A 17,413-nucleotide genomic window follows, 5' to 3' on the forward strand; every position below is an offset into this window, starting at 1 on the left:
GCCTGAAAAATCGCGAGAGACCAGAACAAAATGTCACCAGACTTCTTTTAAAATTCTTCTAAAAAATTGGCTTTCGTTTAACCTTGAGAAAACTAAATGACGAAAAAATCGTGTTTCTCCGCTCGTTTGGCGTCGCTTTAAAGCCAGTCGCTTCGAGCACGGAAAAAGAGAAAAAAGAAGGAGGGGGAACAAAAATGTAGGCAATCGAATGGCGAAGAATTTTGAGACACGTCGGTTGGTCGAGATAAAAATAGAAAGGGGATCATGGGTGGTGATATAGCGGTGTAGCGATGTAGCGGTGAAGCAGCGTAGCGGGAGGGATGAAGGATCGCCAGAAGTCGCACCGTTTGTCCGTGACGGTCAGCGTACCACAGAGTTCGTTATACCTGAAAGGAAATCGACGGAAGGTTATCGTTACCGGTGAATAACTTGCGTGGCGTCGAGAGTGTCGGGAGGCGGCAAGGAGGCGAGGCGGTCCTTGGAGAAAAATTCGTTTCATCGAACCCGAAGCAGTCGTCCTTAGGTCGAATGAAAAATAATTTCATTACTGCAGGAGTTTGCCCGGCGTTTCACAGGGTCGGATTTACCGCGGGGATTCGCGCGAGTTGCTTCGTTCCAGAAGAAAATCCACAGCCGCGTGTCGCAGACACCGGGGAGACGGAAGCGTGGCGTCGGATAGAAACGGACGAAGCAGAAATCGGTAAGGAGTCGGTCAAGCATCGAATGCGAAGAGGTAGCAACTTATTTTTAGATCGTACACTACTTGCACTGTTCGAGAAGTTTAGGTTCGGGGTTGTAGCTTTCGAGCGGTATATTTGGTCTGGATTAGGGCTGTTAATACTTTCCTTCGAAGGTCGAAGATTTTGAAAGTTCAAGGTGATGAGAATCGAAGTTTCGAAGCTTCGATTTCTAAAACTTCGAATCCTTCGAATCTTCAAATCTTCGGAAAAGTAACAGCCCTAGTCTGAATCACTCGATCCGCGAACGCAGCAATAAGCGATTAGCAGTTAAAATATCTAAACGAGTAGCAATTCAACAACGATTTCGAATCGGCGAGAATCCAACGTTTCCAGACTTCTAGACACCTTCGACGGTTCTTTGTAGTCGACGATATCAAAGGATTTAATTCAACTCTTGAACGCGATCTTGGTCGTGGTTGTCGCACGTTCTTCGCGAGACCATACAGTCGTGTCAGCACATGTTTCGTATTCGTTGCTATCATGTCTGACGTATTCCCTGGATCCTCGCCGCGTGGTAGCGATACCGGGGCACGCAGACTTTTATTATCGATTACATTACAAACCAACGAAGTTTCCAACGAATTTTTCGGCAACCGTGCGAGGAGACGGCACACGGAATAAGAGAGGATGACGGAGAAAGAAACGGAGAGAGAGAGAGATAGAGTGAGAACGGGCAGGAGGGAGGTAGGGAGAATGAGAGAGAAGCGTAGATGCATCGAAAAGTGAAAACAAACGAAGGGCGTTCGAGCAGGTATCGGGGAACGACTGTCCGCAGTAAAGGAATGACGGGTAGGCATCAGGTATCCGAGAGTCGGCGATCTACGAGCTTAGCAGTTTGGTAAGTTTGAACGCTCTGCAACGTTCCGATCCGTGCGAAAGACAGGACACCCCAGTAGGATCGTGTACGTATCAATCTTCGAATATATAAATGTTGAACGATTCGAATCGTCCGAACGATGCATTTGACAGTCAAACGAGTCTACTTCCCGGTATGCGATACTGTCGGCCAGATAAAACCCTACCGCACGACCAGACGCTCTGCAGTCTGTCGTTGTTGCCCGGTCTGGAAGATACCTTGTCGTTATTCTAGCTGATATCCGTGCGCGCGAGTAAGTTTCGACATTTAATTACAACCCGGTGCAATGGTAATTGGTTCCGTGATTTTCGAGTAGACCACTGGCGAAAAAATCGTATTCTCGTGCGATATTTCCGTATCTTTCGCATCTCGGTTGGGGTTGGTCGGGATCACGGGTAAAAAGCACGTGTCTCGCCACGCGCCGTACAATATTCTGCGCATGAACGAGCGGTTAAACGGACTAACGACGGAACACGTGCCGGCGAGTACACGCGCACGATTAGAACTCTTTTCTGCGGTTCGGTTTTATGGCGCGTGACAGATCGGCATCGTTCGCTCGCTGGACTTTCCGCGTTCTGTAACACACCTGTACAGGGTGATCCTGGGAACTGGGACAAGTCGCTGCTCTTTTCTAAGTGAAAATGGATTAAGGAATGAAGTCCTCTATCATTCTTTTCGATTTTCGCTTAAAAAAGGGCAGTAACTTTCCAGAATCGCCCTGTATATGCATATACAGATTGCACTTTTATTTTTTGTTTTCAGCTGGATCATAGATTCTAGTTGGATCGTAGGAAGGAGCGAAGAACGAAGGAAAGAAGGAGCCTTTGGTTACGATGAATCTCGTTTCCACGATAATCTTGGCATCCCTCGTGTGCCTGGTGTTTCTCGTGTACCTCTTCGATAGGAGCCGAAAGAAGGTGGCGCGTCGGCTTCCTCCCGGGCCTTGGCAATTTCCGATCGTCGGATACCTTCCGCGGATCGACACGAAGAACCCGCACGAATCCCTGACGAAATTGGTCAGGAGCTACGGTCCTGTCTGCGGGCTTCGCATGGGTTCCGTCTACACCGTTCTCCTCTCGGACCCTCGACTGATCAAGCAGACTTTTGCGCAAGATGCGTGTACCGGTAGAGCGCCGTTGTATCTCACTCATGGAATTATGCAAGGATACGGTAAGAGCATGATCGATGCGCAAATCGGAGCAGAGATAAAGACGAGAGACTATTTCATGCGGCTTTTTCGTTTGTTGGTCCGCAGGGCTGGTCTGCGCGGAGGGAGACCGATGGAAAGATCAGAGGAAATTCGTCAGCACTTGCCTGAGGAATTTCGGCATGGTGAAGCACGAAGGCTCCAGGCGAGACAAGCTGGAGGAAAGAATATCCAACGCTGTGGACGAATGTGTATCGGTTCGTATACTCGAAATGTTCAATCTTTCTCTCGACGTTAGTTAGGCAATTTGTAAGGACGTTCATAGAAACTCGGACAACGTTCGTTGAACGGACCAATCGATCCCCTGGACACGCTCCATCATTGCATGGGCAACCTGGTGAACGATATCGTTTTTGGGAAAACCTACCAGGAAGACGATCAAGTGTGGAAGTGGCTCAGGCACTTGCAAGAAGAAGGCGTCAAGCATATCGGCATCGCTGGACCGTTGAACTTCTTGCCTCTCCTCAGGTACTCGTTTCGCTCTCTGCTCCGGTCTTGGCAGCTTGTTGTTCTAGCTTTCGCACTCCAAATTCACCCTTTTGCAAATTAATTTTGTCCTTTTAACACTAGAACTACCGAGCACTAAACGCAGTTGGCATACATCGCCTTGCAATAATGACAAACTTGCATTTATTTAGATCTCGTACCAGTTTTGTTTAAATAAATACTTGAATAGAGAAGTTCACTAAGAAATTTTCTCAGGAAAGCGTATTTATAATCTTAATATTTCTAAGAGAATAAATCAGGAGCAAGTCATTTTGACTCATCCGGTTGATCTAGTGTCAAGTAAGTTTTTGTACGAAAGATCAAGTTAAATGTAAATGAATGGGTGAAATTGATTTGCAAAGCGATGAACTTGAAGTGCACCTACAATAAACGTTTGCCAGGTATTTACCGCGATACGGCGAAATGATACGGTCAATCGTCGACGGGAAGAACAAGTCCCACGAAGTATACCGCGGCATACTGGAAGAGCATCGTAGCCAGAGAGCTAACAGTGACGCGACATCCCCTCGTTTGGAGAACGAGAGCTTCTTAGCAGCGTTCGATGAACAAATGGAAAAGGAAAATTCTACCGAAAATAGTTATTACACGGAACCTCAACTCTTCCATCTGTTGGCCGACCTGTTCGGCGCTGGAACCGACACAACTTTGACTACCCTACGTTGGTTTGTTCTGTTCGTGGCTGCCCATCCGAAGGAACAGGTACGTCTCGTCAAACGTGTTCCTCGTCTATCGAACGTACTCGAGCGATGCGACTATTTCTAGGAGAAGCTCCAACAGGAGATGGATCGATGTTTAAACAAAACGGAAGACCCGAGCTTGAAGGACAGACCCTCGATGCCACGCCTCGAAGCCGCCCTCGCCGAAGTGCAGAGACTCCGCAGCGTCACGCCGTTGGGTATTCCTCACGGAACATTGGAGGTGAGAACATCGATTATACAATGCTTATTATTAGACTGCGGATCTTTATGCAGTTATTAAAAAATGCTGGAGTATCAAATTCGACAAAATTTAGTGCGATTTTTATTCGATTTGGATTTATTGGGTTGGAAAATAAGTACGCTCGGTTTTTTAGAGTGGAATTAAACGCAAAAACCGCACTAACTTATTTGCCAACCCAATACAAACGTTATTACCAATAGAAATAGAATTTTATTGGGCACCACTCTCATAAAATTCGCCTGCAAAAATTGAAAATTGCAGAAACACCCGCAGTCTGCTTATTATTGTGTTCTCGCGTGTGTTCTTAATATTTTGGAAAATTGGCCGCGTCAGGACACTACGATCGGCGGATACGACGTGCCGAAGGGCGCCATGATCGTGCCGATGCAGTGGGCCGTCCACACCGACCCGGCTTACTGGCAGGATCCTCTCGAATTTCGTCCCGACAGATTCCTCACGAAGGATGGCAGTTTCTTCAAACCGGACTCGTTTCTGCCCTTCCAAAGCGGTAACTATTAGGTTGGAGGCAAAGTTCTGTCGTATTTGAAAGAAAACGTTAAAACCAGCAATATTACCTGCGTGTTGAAAACACGACAGAACTTTCCCTCCGACCTAATATGCATTTATGCACCCCTAAACTTGTCTCTTCGATCTTCGGGTTCCGATAACGATCGACGAATTCCAAGGAGCTCGAAGCGCACGTTTCGATCACAGATTCGATTACAGGGAAACGCGTGTGCGTCGGGGAGGAACTTGCCAGGATGATATTGTTCCTGTTCGCTGGGAAGATTCTTCGAAGGTTCGACGTATCGGTGCCATCGGACGATACTATCGATCTCGAGGGCGACTCTGGCATCACGCTGGTTCCGAAACCTCACCGATTGATGTTCGTCGAGAGATGCCGGTGATCGAGATCATTTCCGCTGCGATACAATTTGTATTCCTTTTACCAAGTAATTCTGTTGCGCCACGAATAAATCATGTTCGATTCGTGCTCGCCGAGACCGTGTTATTCAATAAAATAAATGAAATATGACACTGAGAGACATTCGTACCACACATACTTACAACCGTACGCATACGTGCCTTGCACGTACACGAGGAAAGCATGGATTTGGCGCGGGAGAGTCAGCGAATCGAGCTTACGCAACTTTAGTTTCGCCGGTACCGATCGGCCCGGACCGGATTCGGAACATCGTTGACCGAATATAGCCGAGGTCTCGCTATTCGTCGAATCATTGAAACGCTCGGTTTCGCTCGGTCGCGCAGTGGGCCAATTCTAGCGACGAATAATGCAAAAATTAAATGTCCTCGGAGTCGAAAAATTTTTCTTTCACCTGCGCTCCAGGTGATTATTATAAAATAATGAATAGACATGTCCACAGAAAACAGATTAGAGCACTGCACGTCCCCCAGGAAACCGTGCAACGTTTGTTCGAAACATTTTTTGGTGCAACAAATAACTTACGAGTATATCGCGCGTGGGTGGGAATGGTTGTGGAAGGAAGTAGAAACACGCCCAACTCGAGAAACAACAGCTTTAATCGTAAGAAAAGGGAACAACATTAAATAACATTGATTCGCGGTTGGCGGGTGAACACACTAGAGAGCGGTAGTCCTCGTTTCGAGCATACCGCGCTTAACTTTCTTACTATGGATCACGATCGAAGCATCGACACGGTGTCTCGCGGGTGGTACCCGCGCCTCTGTACAATACCAAACAAAGAAGGAAATATAATGTCGTCGAAGCTTCGTCCGTGGTCCACGATTCGCGTTACAAAGTCTTTGGAAATGCTTTTAACGATCGCGATATCACATGGATCCCAAAGATCCAGCGTCCTAAATTCGTGATTCACAGCCTTAATTTTTGTTCGCGTTGTAGATTTTCAATTTCTCTACATGCTACCTAATCTAACGATTTACAATACACGTAAGTACTTGCGTGGGCGTGTCGCTGAAACTTTCACGAGATTCACCGTTTCAAGTGAAAATCCACGCTCGTTGTACGCGGCCCTATCGATCGAAACTATTCCGATTTGATCGCACAAATACTTACAAACAGGGAGTTCCAACTTGTTCCCCTCTGAGAGCTGCGAGGTCCCCACCATCAATTAAACCTCTCCCCACTGCTAAGAACAGCCGGGGAGGGGAACGGGGACGAGGTTCTACGGCAGCGATGAAGCGTAAAAATCGGGGTAGAACCTAAGCGGGGAACGTGTCTTGTATGACTCGCGAGCTACAAGTTGGAACTCCCTGGCTTACAAACACGGTTTCGTTTCCGGACGGTAAAACAAAGAGATCTCGGGACCTGTCCCGAGGGAATGGTCCCGCGACCATTTGCGAACTTACTAGCTTACATGTATGTATACATATGCACACGTATATACACGCGTATGGTACAAGTATGTACAAGTTTGAAACACGCTCGTTAGACCGCTTTGTGTCGCAACTTATCGATCTAACTGAATATTTTATTCTACTACGATACTCATCTTTTTGCAGTTAGTACTATCATTTGTCGTTGTGTGTTGCTGTTGCTGCTATTATTATCGTTAATATTATTATTGTTGTTGTTGTTACTATTATCCTCTTAATATTGTTATTATTAGTGTCATATCTATTCTTAATTTCCTGTTATCGCTTTCGCAACATTATCTCTGTTATTGTTACTATCTGCTGATTGGATTTGTTTGTTGCTTTCGGTCGCGTTATATACACATCTTGTCCCTCGTCGCGCGCGAGACAGCGTCATGATTGCGATCCCTGAACGAATCGTTGTTATTTATCGTATTCGATCCAGCATTCGGTTCTTTTCAATTTTCTAAGCGATTAACGACTACGCGCGAATAAATAGTAAGTGAAACGAAGGGTCGTCCAACTTTTATATCAGGTTGTTCGGAAGGTCTTCAATTGTTCGAAGAATTTGCGATTTTTCAGGCAACTCAACCCTTCGAACTCGGAGCTACGAACGACCTGATACAATGTCTTTTGAGTTTCCGTAAATCTGAAGGCGAGAGACCGAGACCGAGTCTGGGTTAGGAACGACTACCGTGCTCCGTTTGATCGTTGCGGAGCGAACGACAAAAACCGCGGCGAGTCCTCACTGGCTGCCGATTGTATTCCGTGAAACGGCACCCGGGGGTATCGGATCGGTGCTCGCGTCTTCGATAAGCTCGAGATTTCTCGGTACTAGGCAAACGTGAAAGGGATCGGGCGTGACGGTAGCACCGGCGTTACCGCGCAAACTCGGCAACGATGCTCCATCCGGCGATCTCACTTGAAAAGTATGCATCAACGAGCTGAAGAACAAAAACAATTCCATACGCGCTAACACATCACCGAGACACATTCGTCTGCCGACACCGAACGGCATAAAGTATTCCGGTTTGTGGACTTTACCTTCGGCCGAGAGAAATCGACTCGGTCGAAACTCCTCGGGCGCCTCCCAAAGTTTCGTGTCCATGTGTACCGCGTGCAGCAAAGGCACCACTTGCGACCCAGCCGGGATTGTATAACCATCTAACGTCACGTCCCTGAAATCAATTGTACGATTTCCAAATTTATTCATTGTACTTTCCTTTTCTCTCACGCTTTCCCCCTTTCCCTTTCCACTATCTTCGTCCCTTTACCTCTCCGCCGACCTGCAACCCCGAGCCCGTTCTTCGTAGATCGTTTTCCCCGTAACTTTCTTTTCCTTTCCCTTCGCATTTCAATGATTTTCCAGAAGACTGGGAGAATGGCACTTTCTCCTGTCTTTGTCCCTTTACCCTCACCCGACCATTCTACCTGCTTTCCTGTCCCTCAACCTTCAACCCCGAGCCCTTCCTTCCTAGATTTTAATGATTTTCCCGAAGACTGGGAGAATAATTACCGTGTGGTTGCGTGAGTGGTCCCCAGCGGCACCACGCTCGATCTCCGCAGCACTTCGAGTATCGTCGCTTCCGTGATCGGAAGGAAAGGCAGATCCTTCAGAGCTGGCAACCTAGAACTGCCTACCACTTGATCCAATTCCTCCTGCACCGCGGTTGCCGCTTCTGGATGATGCAGCATCAAAATGATCGCCCATTCCAGCGTGGTTTTGATGGTCTCCATGCCGGCAGAGAACAAGTCTCCGAGAATCTGTTGCATCTGTCGATCTGGTTGGAAACAAGAAACGGTACAAGAATGTAAAGCAAGTGCGACGCGCAGAAAACTATGAAGAAGAGAATATATAACAATGAATATTACTCACCATGATTCTTCCCTTGAAACAGCATCGCCGCCCGACCTTCACCCTTCGCTTTCTCGATCTCGAGCAGATACGTGTCCACCAAGTCTCGAACCGTGCCTTCGTTAAACGTTGCTCGATGCTGGTCGAGAGCCTCCTGGTAAAAGTCCGCCATCTCTGTCAGATTCTCCGCTAATTTGTTCCGTACCTTTTGCAGACACGGCAGGTAACGCATCACAGGAATAAAGTTCACTGCGACCATGCTCCCGAACAGTTTGAACCCCTCCTCGATCAGATGCATGAATCGACTGAATCTGGTGTCGCCGTGCTGGAAACGCACTCCCATCAAGATCGAACAAATCACGTTGCTAACCGACATTCCGAGAGACGCTGAAACATCCATCGGTGCACCTTGCCGCGACGCCAGTCCTCGAAGCAACGTCTTAACCTCGCGCTACAAAATACAAACGAACGTGTTTCACTTTCTCGAACGATAACCAACAACCGATCGACGAAGAAAGGTCGATAACGGTCTGGCTTAGTGTTGTATAAAGCTCGAGTCTTCGAAGCTCCAGAGCTCAGTATAAAGACTAAGTTTCTATAGAAGAACTCTTTAAGACTGAGCTCTGGAGCTTCGAAGATTCGAGCTTTATAACAACACTAGTCTGGCTAGTCCAGTGGTCGGCAAACTGCGGCTCTTTGGCTACTCGAGTGCGGCCCTTCCACGGATAAAGTGTTCAAAATTAATTAATTTAAGGCAATTTTCGATCAATCAATGTGTTACATCTAGACAGTGGACTTTATGCATTTATGACAAAAATGAGGAGGTGTAATTTAAAACGGTAAAAAGATTAGAAGAATTTAAAAGTACTAAAATACATTTCCATTTCACTCCAGTTATCCGCTGTCCAGTTACATCTAAATTCAAAAGAGCAATTTCTACTCTGTTTTGATCGATAAATAAGATTCGATATCTGGTTTTACTCAGTGTACGTAGTTTTAACCAACTTGTAAAGAAAATTATTCATGTACAAATGCTGCTGGTACGTGGCTCTTTCGACCAACGAGTTTGCCGATCGCTGGGCTAGTCCGACAACGAGCAGTCCGAGGAGCGACGAACCCGAAAACCCATGAGAAAGAGAGAAGATAAGACATCTATCTACAAGGTGCGCTCACCATGATTCTCGATTCCATAACTTTCTTTCCACCACCCATATAGGTCATGCCGAAGCTCCTGAGTTTATCGTGAAGAAATTTTCTTTGCTCTTTCCACATAGCACCCTCGGTGTTGATAATACCTACGAGAGAAAAAAAAGGATCCTTCTAATCTTTCGAACTCGAGAGAAACGAGCGTTCAAACGTGGTTGAAGTGTGCACGCGACGAACAAGCATTGTGCAAACAAATACAACAACAACGGAATCGAAAAAGATTGGTGACGCGGAAAATTCGATCTAGAGGAGAGATAACGAAACGGTGGAAGGTGAAAGAAAGGCAGGCTTCGACGAGGGAGGGAAGAAAAAGAAAGAGAGACAGGTCGAGGGTAAAACAAAAGAGAAAGGCCGCCGTTTTTAACCTTCGAGAGATCCGTATCGAACGCGAGAAGTTAAAAATCCGAGACACTGGACGAAATGGCGCGAAAACTCCACCGATGCAAGGTCGCGAGAACGTTGATTATCAGCGAGATGTGCGAACAAGAGATTAAGATACAGAGAGACAGGGATAGAGAGAGATAGAGAATTAGACAAAGTGTGGCATTCGATTTCACACTTACCATATCCGCCGAGGATGTTGATGAACTCGGTATGCGGTCTTCCAGTGAATTCTTCTCGGCGAAACGTGTCGCGTATAGTGCGATGATCGCTGAGGACGACTACGAGTTGCGTTCCTAATCGAGCACTGAACATCGGCCCGTACTTTTTCGCGAGTTCCCCGTATTGAAGATGAACGTCGCCCTTCAGGAACGGCAAATAACCGAACACAGGCACGCCCCAAGGGCCTGGCGGCAAGGAACGGACGTATTTCAGCCATTGCAGACACCTTGCCACCAGTAGTACCGCCAAAAACACGAGACAGATACAGAGGACATCGATCCTGGTACCGCCCATCGCTTGCCAAGTCCACTGTGCTGCGTATTCTACCAGCATCGTGACAATCGGCCGTAACTTTCGACTGTCTCAATCCTTTCAGCTACCTTCTCGTCGGAAGTCTCCGGTTTTTAATGCTCTCAGATTTCCAACGACGAAGCTTGGAATCTTGAGTCTTGGATCTTGAATCTTGGTGCTTCTCTTTTTTACCTTGGTTCTCCTACATCTACTCGTTTCTTTCTTTTCCGGTCGTGTACCTCTGTGTTCTCTATATTATTCGTACGAGAGAAGTTCTGACGTCTTCTCGATTTGTGAGGACGGACGACCAAGCCGATCGAGCTTTTCGCGTACGACCCTCGAGAAGGGAGACACGAACAGGAGTATAGGTGAACGGTTACGGTGACTCGTCAGGTAATCATCGGAATCGATTATCCGATCGTAAGACGAATTGGGAGGTGACGAGGTAACGAGCGGTAGCCGGCGCGAGGAACGGAGGAGTTGACAGGACGAACGAACAGTTGGAGAAATGATCCTGGTGGTTGGATAGAAGGGTGAGAGATTGAGACGCGGATGAAAATGATGGAACTAGGGGTAGCGGACGAACAGAGAGACAGGAATAGAGACGAAGAAGGAAGGAGAAGAAGAAAGGAGTGAGAGAGAGAACGAGAGAAAAGAAAAAAAAGTCGGTCACCGCCGCAGCCGAATTTGCCGGCGCTCGCTGTATCGTAAGTCGTGCGAGCTACGTAAAGATTGAGTGTATACTAACATACACCTTCTTGTCCTTGCCCGTCTTATATAGTGACTCATCGACTCGCACCGGCCCCCCAGCGACTCTAAATGGTCCCCCGGATGCCACCCAATTGCCCCCGGCAGTCCCCGACAGTCCCCGGACGTAGTGGGGCAACGGCACAAAGAGAAGCAGAGAGGAACGCGATGGAGAGGAAAAGAGTCGAGAAAGACGGTGGACAGAGCCGAACGGGTTACACGACGAGCCGCGACACGACGCGACGAGACGAGACGAGACGAGACGAGTCGAGACGAGACGACACGAGACGCGACGCGACCAGACACCAGCCTTTACAGGTGGGGATAAAGCGTGGGCTCCTTATGTAAAGGGGTGGTGGATACTTCCGGCGAGGGTGCGAAGGCGGGCACCGTATTCCTCGGTCTCGTTGGTCAAAAACCACGAGGACTCCTATCCAGTCGCGTCGGAGGGGATACAGGCCCCCTGCAGGGACTCGAAACTATCGGCGAGTAGTGGGGATCGCTACCACCAAACTCAACGGTAAGTATCTCTTCGATTTACTCGCGAAGGATCCGCTTCGGAGATCGATCAGCTTCGCGCACTCGCTTCTTCCGACGATTTCCATTTGATAACCCCTCGCCGTATTCCTGCGGATCTTCATGCAAAATCAAAATTCTCTCGATTGCAGGAAATAGAAACCAAATGTTATTTCTTTTCTTGATGATTCTGTTGGGTTGGCAAGAAGTGATTCGTTGAAACTCATTACTTGAATGAAAAATCAATGATAGAGGAGAAATCATGTTGATATCTTCAGTTTTTTAAATTTTCCAACAATTCTGAAGTCCATCTACTCAATTTTCCTATAAATGCATAGAGATCCGCAGTGCAGTCGTGAAGATCTTGACCAAAGTCTAACAAATATGAATGTCACGCCTTTCTTTTTAACTGGAATGAAATTAGATTCGTTCGCAATCAATGTTTAAAGGTAAAATATAAATTTTCTCTTTTCTCTTCTACGACATTCCTCGGGATAAACACGTTTCGATCGCTGTAACTGTGAAGAAAATGATACGACAGGGGGTTAAACCGTCTGGTGAACTACCTGTACGGAAAACCACGCGAAGCGGGATGATCGATGATCGAGCAACGTTGACACGTGCCAGGTTCACTTACGTACGAAATATCAGATGTTATTGCATAAGTTCGTGCCCGATATGAGAATACAATTGAATGTCTTCCATAAAATTCAATCTTTTCTATTGTACAATTAGAAAACAATGGCGACTGTAGAAATGTTTGAGGCATTATGAAAATCGGGAATCAACTTGTGCAATCATCTAATACAGAAGTCAAGAATCGTTTATAGGTATGAACACGAACGGATCTGAATTCAGCGGTCCACGCTGACCCAGACATGGTCCGTACCGAACAGTCGCGGTTCTTCGGCGGCTGGGTCATTGACCCAGTTCGTATTCTTTCACGATAGCAACGCCCGGTTTTCACCATGGACGGGCACCAGAAATATCCCTTTTGTCACCGAGGACGAACGTTCACGAGCCCATACTTTCGTTCGGCCGTCGATTAAACGCGTTACAGTAACCTTGCGTGCATCGTTCTTTCCGAACGAGAACCGCCCTTTGCAGGATTTCAATTTAATCACTGAAAAGCCGCCGCGCCGCAAGAATATCTGGCGGATTAACATTTCCACGCTCACTCGGGAAATTGCGGACACCCAACACAACGCTAATCGCTGATCGATGTCCGGTTTCACGAGTTTTCTTTCCACGTTTCAGAGAGCGTGGAACTCGTTCGAATCGGTTTACAGGACCGCTCGACTATGACGCGACACCGGCGCGGCGATTCGATGTGGCTCTGCAAAATTCGATTCCTCGGAACACGGTCGTGTCCGTCGCGACTTCGTTCCCCGGTTACTTTTCGAACGGTAATATTACTTGGCCGTCCGGGTACATACTGCGCGCGAATTCATCCGCTTCGAATACGATCCCCGCGATCACGTGCTTACGGGAACCAGCCTTTTTCAGCGGCAGACTCGATCAACGAGAAACCGAGCGGATCAAAGGTAAACTATTATTTCATGAAACGTCAGCATTCAAAACGACTCGCTCGTGATGCGTTCTTTTACACACATTAAAATTCACCCCTTGCCGTATTTTAACGAGCCAGACTCCCTCCGCCCTCTTTCAAGCATTAAAAAATATAAATATTCTGAGAGGTGGTTTTAGCGAGCTTCTCTATTGAAGTACATGTTTAAACGAAGCCGACACGACATCGAAATAAATGCAATTTTGTCATGATTAGTGGTTCTAGCGTAGAACGTCGGAAGAATTCGAAGAATTACGAAGATGTTGGTAAATTGGCGACGCGCGACCCCGAATAATTCGGTGCGCCACGGGCTAACAACGATATTTCGAAATAATGACGATCGATGTGACAAGCTGTTGATCGTATCGTGGCGATCGTATCGGTGAATTAAACTGTCGGTGAGTAGGATAACGCTGCAAAAACGGGAAAACTGGTATGCTGTGTATCCGCGTGTTCGTACTACACTATTACAACTGTTACGGGCGGTGAGCACGCGTGCACGCAAACGTGATCGATTCTGTGATTGTGTGCATACGCGAGAAACAACTTGCTCGCGTAATCAAGCCTGCAATTTCTGATTGTTTACATGCGAGGGCATTGCCCGGATGCCGTTTACCTTACGTACATTCCAGGTGTTACCACTCCCTCCTTCGCCTCCTACCGCTTTCAGCGCACCTACGACGCGTATACGAATCGCATACGATAACGCTCTGCCTTGCACGCCGCGTGCCGTACCGTACCGCACCGCATCGCAGCGCAACCGCACCGCAACGCACCGTCGCAATCGCCATCTCTTTCGAAGCAACCAGCACCGTCTATGTAATTGTTGAAGGATACGATTGGAGCGCAGCTCTTTTCCAATTAACCCTTTCTGCACTCTGAGACCTATTTCAACTGGAAAACTATACGTTCCTTCCTCGCCAGAATATTTCCATTCCCTATGATTTTTGAAATTCCATGGATATGAAATTGGTGTAATAGCTCATGCCGTTTTCATCTGATATCTTCCGAACTATTCGCCGCGTTGAAAAATATGTTCGACGAAACCTGTAGATCTGGACAGACTGCTTCTTTTATGTCCTATTACTTTTTGTCGTAAAACAAACGGTTTTCAAAAAAAATTGAGAAAAACGTCGGAAATTTGGAAATTTTCAAAGAATTTTTATGCAGAAGAAACGAGAAATGACCACGCGATGTCGGTCTATTTGGCAATACCGAAATCCACTCGGGACATTGTGACCCACGCGCGAAGAGTCGAAACGAGGCCCGGTCGCGGCCCGAGGCAAGCGTGGGACAACAGCTTTGTGGAAGGGGAAGATGGGAGACCAGTCGTAACGCTTATCCTTCTTCGACGCGCGAAAATCTGCAACTATGTAACTGTTTGCACTCGAACGATGACTCTGAGGCGCCAGTAAAAATTGCCATGCCATTATTCAAAACAGTTTTAACATTATTAAATTAGCCTGCATTCTACAAATTTGAAGGATAAAAATGATCTGAAATTATGAGCATTTCCATTCCCTATGAATTTTCAAATTGTTATAATACCTCGTACAATACCTAAAAATGTTTAGTAATCGATTAATATTTTGAGTAATTGTAAGGCAATTTTTACTGAGGATTAAAAGACACAGCCTAGTGAAATAGGCAACTTTGAATTAAACTTTATTGTCAATGAAAGCGGCGAATAAAAATAAAAGTCATTTCAATTCGACACCGCAACAATTCTTCGATTTCGAGCTTTTTCCAGAACTGTTCCATTTCAACAGCGATAAACGGATCGACCAATAGATCGGTTAACAAAGACGGTAATCCGATCTCTGAGCAATCGTTTTCAATTAGATTATGATTGGTGCGACTTCGAATCATACAATTGCTACAATCATACAATTCGAATTACAATTAGAATCGGACCCCGAGCATGCATCCCCGATCAGATCGTTTGCGTCTGTTGATTCGAATTCGATCCCTGCTTCGCGTGGCCTCGATTTCTCCTCGTATGCGTCCGGAACCGATCGAGCTGCCCACCTTTCGGCTACCGAATCTCACCGAAACCTTTATCGTCGCTCTCCTACGAATCTATATTTTATTTTCCTTTCGTTTGTAATCCCGGCCAACCGAGAACTGTAGCCATTGGGTTGGAATAGGTCAATCCCCAACGGCTTTACGTCGACGATTCGAAAAACGGGAACCCGGTGAGGAATGTTGAGAAGTTTCGGTGTGAAGATATATGTATACTGTATATATTTGAGGAACCCGAGGTTATATCGGCGAGCGATCGAGCGAGTGTGCGAGTGCGGGTGGGAGCTTGTGCGCGTGTGCGCAATCCATCTTCGAACGGGTTTCCTTTCTAACGGCTAATAACGGACCCTAACTGGTCAGACACGAGAAGGCAGTTTTTGACTGTCCGTTATTTCTCGTCTGGGCCGTCCCTCGAATTGCTTCCAAAAACTCTTCTCGAGCCGTCGTTCGATCCGTTAGAAACCGTAACGAGTAGTAGTTGCGGCGCGCACGGGTTTGATTTTGCCGCGATGCTCACCTCGCCGCCTATTCTCTCGTTACCGCTGCACTGTAATCAGTCGCATTTAATTACTAGACAGCGGATCTTTGTGCAGAATAAATATTTTCCACCCGAACTCCAACAAACCGGAGTGGCAGAGTGACATAGACATTGATTCTCTCTCGTAGTTACTCTTCAATTCGTCTGTTTTCGGTGTTTCAAAATACACCTACTCATTTTTGTCTGTTAATGACACTGGTTTGAATTTGCCGCGATGTCCATCTCGCCGCTCCGCTACATCCGTACGCTAAGAGTGCGCGGGCACGAGAGCGCGTGTGCGAGAACGCTAGCGGCGAATTCGGTGGTTTTAATCGAGCTGCTTTCAAAAGGTGGGTCCGATTGGTTGGAATCACGCGATTCGGATATATTCGTTTTCGAAACGAAATGCCAGTTAGCTCGGTCGCGAATAGGAAATCCGAAAAGGTTGGCTCGCGAGCCCAGAACAAACGCGGAACAAACCGCGACACGTATTGCGAGCACGTGTAATACGTGCGAGTACGTAACAGTCGGGATAATGCCGGGTGAAGGACCGAACGAACGATGCGTTGGACGGATGAACTGGTTGTCCGATTGCCCGGTTGCCCGGTTGGTCGTGTGCTCGGTTCCTCGGTCGCGCGCGCCCGTTACCATCACTGACCACTGCCAACGGGTCGATGACCCGAGACCTCTTTCGCAGCCGAAATTTTCGAGATCGCTCGTCGTTCTCTAAAGCGAGCCGAAGCGAATATACCGGCTGTCCTTCCCTCGTACGCCTAACTATCTTCCTTCGTTCGCCTAAGTCGCTCCGCGTCGTCTTGTTTCCCTTCGCGTGCTCCCCTACAATGGACTCGATAGTTGTTCCTTCGCTCTGAAAAATCACTGCAGCGTATTACCTTGCTTTCCTCCATCTTGCTCTTCAACATTGTCGTCGACGGATCGCGAGAAACAATTAGAACCGTGTCGACAGACCGCCAAACTTTCTCGCTGATGTGCCCGATCGACCAACAGACCAAACGATTCTACTTTTAAACGTAACAGAATCCTGTATGTTATGTAACCAACGAGGAAAGTCAATGGCCAAACTGCTCGATCAGCCGATACCGCGACACGGTGTCGTTCACGAAACCTCGTGTCGTTACCTACGGTTCCCGTTCAGACTTCGAACTTGCTGAAACTATGCATTTCTCGAGTCGTTTTTCGAACCGTATTACGCGCGCCCGCCCGAGTAATTGCAAAAGCGAGCGTCAAAGTTGCGTTACAAGAATTCGCTAAAAAGATATATATCCGACCGTTTCGTAATCGGTCGAGGAACCAAGCCCGAAATGTCGAAGGATGCTCGATGTGACGCATCGCGTCGTATCGCAGCTGACCAAGCTGCGAACGCACCGGGTCGATCAAATGATCGACGCGTGACGTTACGACCAAGAGCGGATCAACGAATTCGCGACTCCTCTAATACACGCGGACAATACGCGGCTATACGAT

At 47.2% G+C, this 17,413-nt stretch overlaps 2 protein-coding genes across 6 annotated transcripts; one reads left to right on the forward strand and one right to left on the reverse strand.

Moving 5' to 3' along the window:
- Window positions 1-561: 561 nt before the first annotated feature.
- On the forward strand, window positions 562-5,306 carry Phtm (cytochrome P450 enzyme phantom). Of its 5 annotated transcripts, none has more exons than XM_076429253.1 (8): window positions 562-700; window positions 2,359-2,766; window positions 2,852-3,000; window positions 3,069-3,271; window positions 3,691-4,009; window positions 4,073-4,228; window positions 4,583-4,757; window positions 4,976-5,306. In XM_076429253.1, exons 2-8 carry the CDS (start codon window positions 2,430-2,432, stop codon window positions 5,155-5,157), a joined length of 1,521 nt encoding a protein of 506 aa, XP_076285368.1. In that variant the 5' UTR covers window positions 562-700; window positions 2,359-2,429; the 3' UTR covers window positions 5,158-5,306. The 5 variants fall into 5 exon arrangements, with proteins under 5 accessions (XP_076285368.1, XP_076285367.1, XP_076285366.1 ...); XM_076429252.1 differs by lacking the exon at window positions 562-700 and adding an exon at window positions 1,464-1,578 and having other exon boundaries at window positions 4,976-5,305; XM_076429251.1 differs by lacking the exon at window positions 562-700 and adding an exon at window positions 1,503-1,642.
- Window positions 5,307-5,745: 439 nt separating this feature from the next.
- Cyp18a1 (Cytochrome P450 18a1) lies at window positions 5,746-13,020 on the reverse strand. Its single transcript, XM_076429245.1, has 5 exons — window positions 10,229-13,020; window positions 9,633-9,754; window positions 8,481-8,910; window positions 8,121-8,385; window positions 5,746-7,782 (listed from the first exon to the last, which is right to left on the reverse strand). Exons 1-5 carry the CDS (start codon window positions 10,599-10,601, stop codon window positions 7,350-7,352), a joined length of 1,623 nt encoding a protein of 540 aa, XP_076285360.1. The 5' UTR covers window positions 10,602-13,020; the 3' UTR covers window positions 5,746-7,349.
- Window positions 13,021-17,413: the final 4,393 nt, after the last annotated feature.

Source organism: Lasioglossum baleicum, chromosome 8 (assembly GCF_051020765.1).
Source record: "Lasioglossum baleicum chromosome 8, iyLasBale1, whole genome shotgun sequence".
Lineage (NCBI taxonomy): Eukaryota > Metazoa > Arthropoda > Insecta > Hymenoptera > Halictidae > Lasioglossum > Lasioglossum baleicum.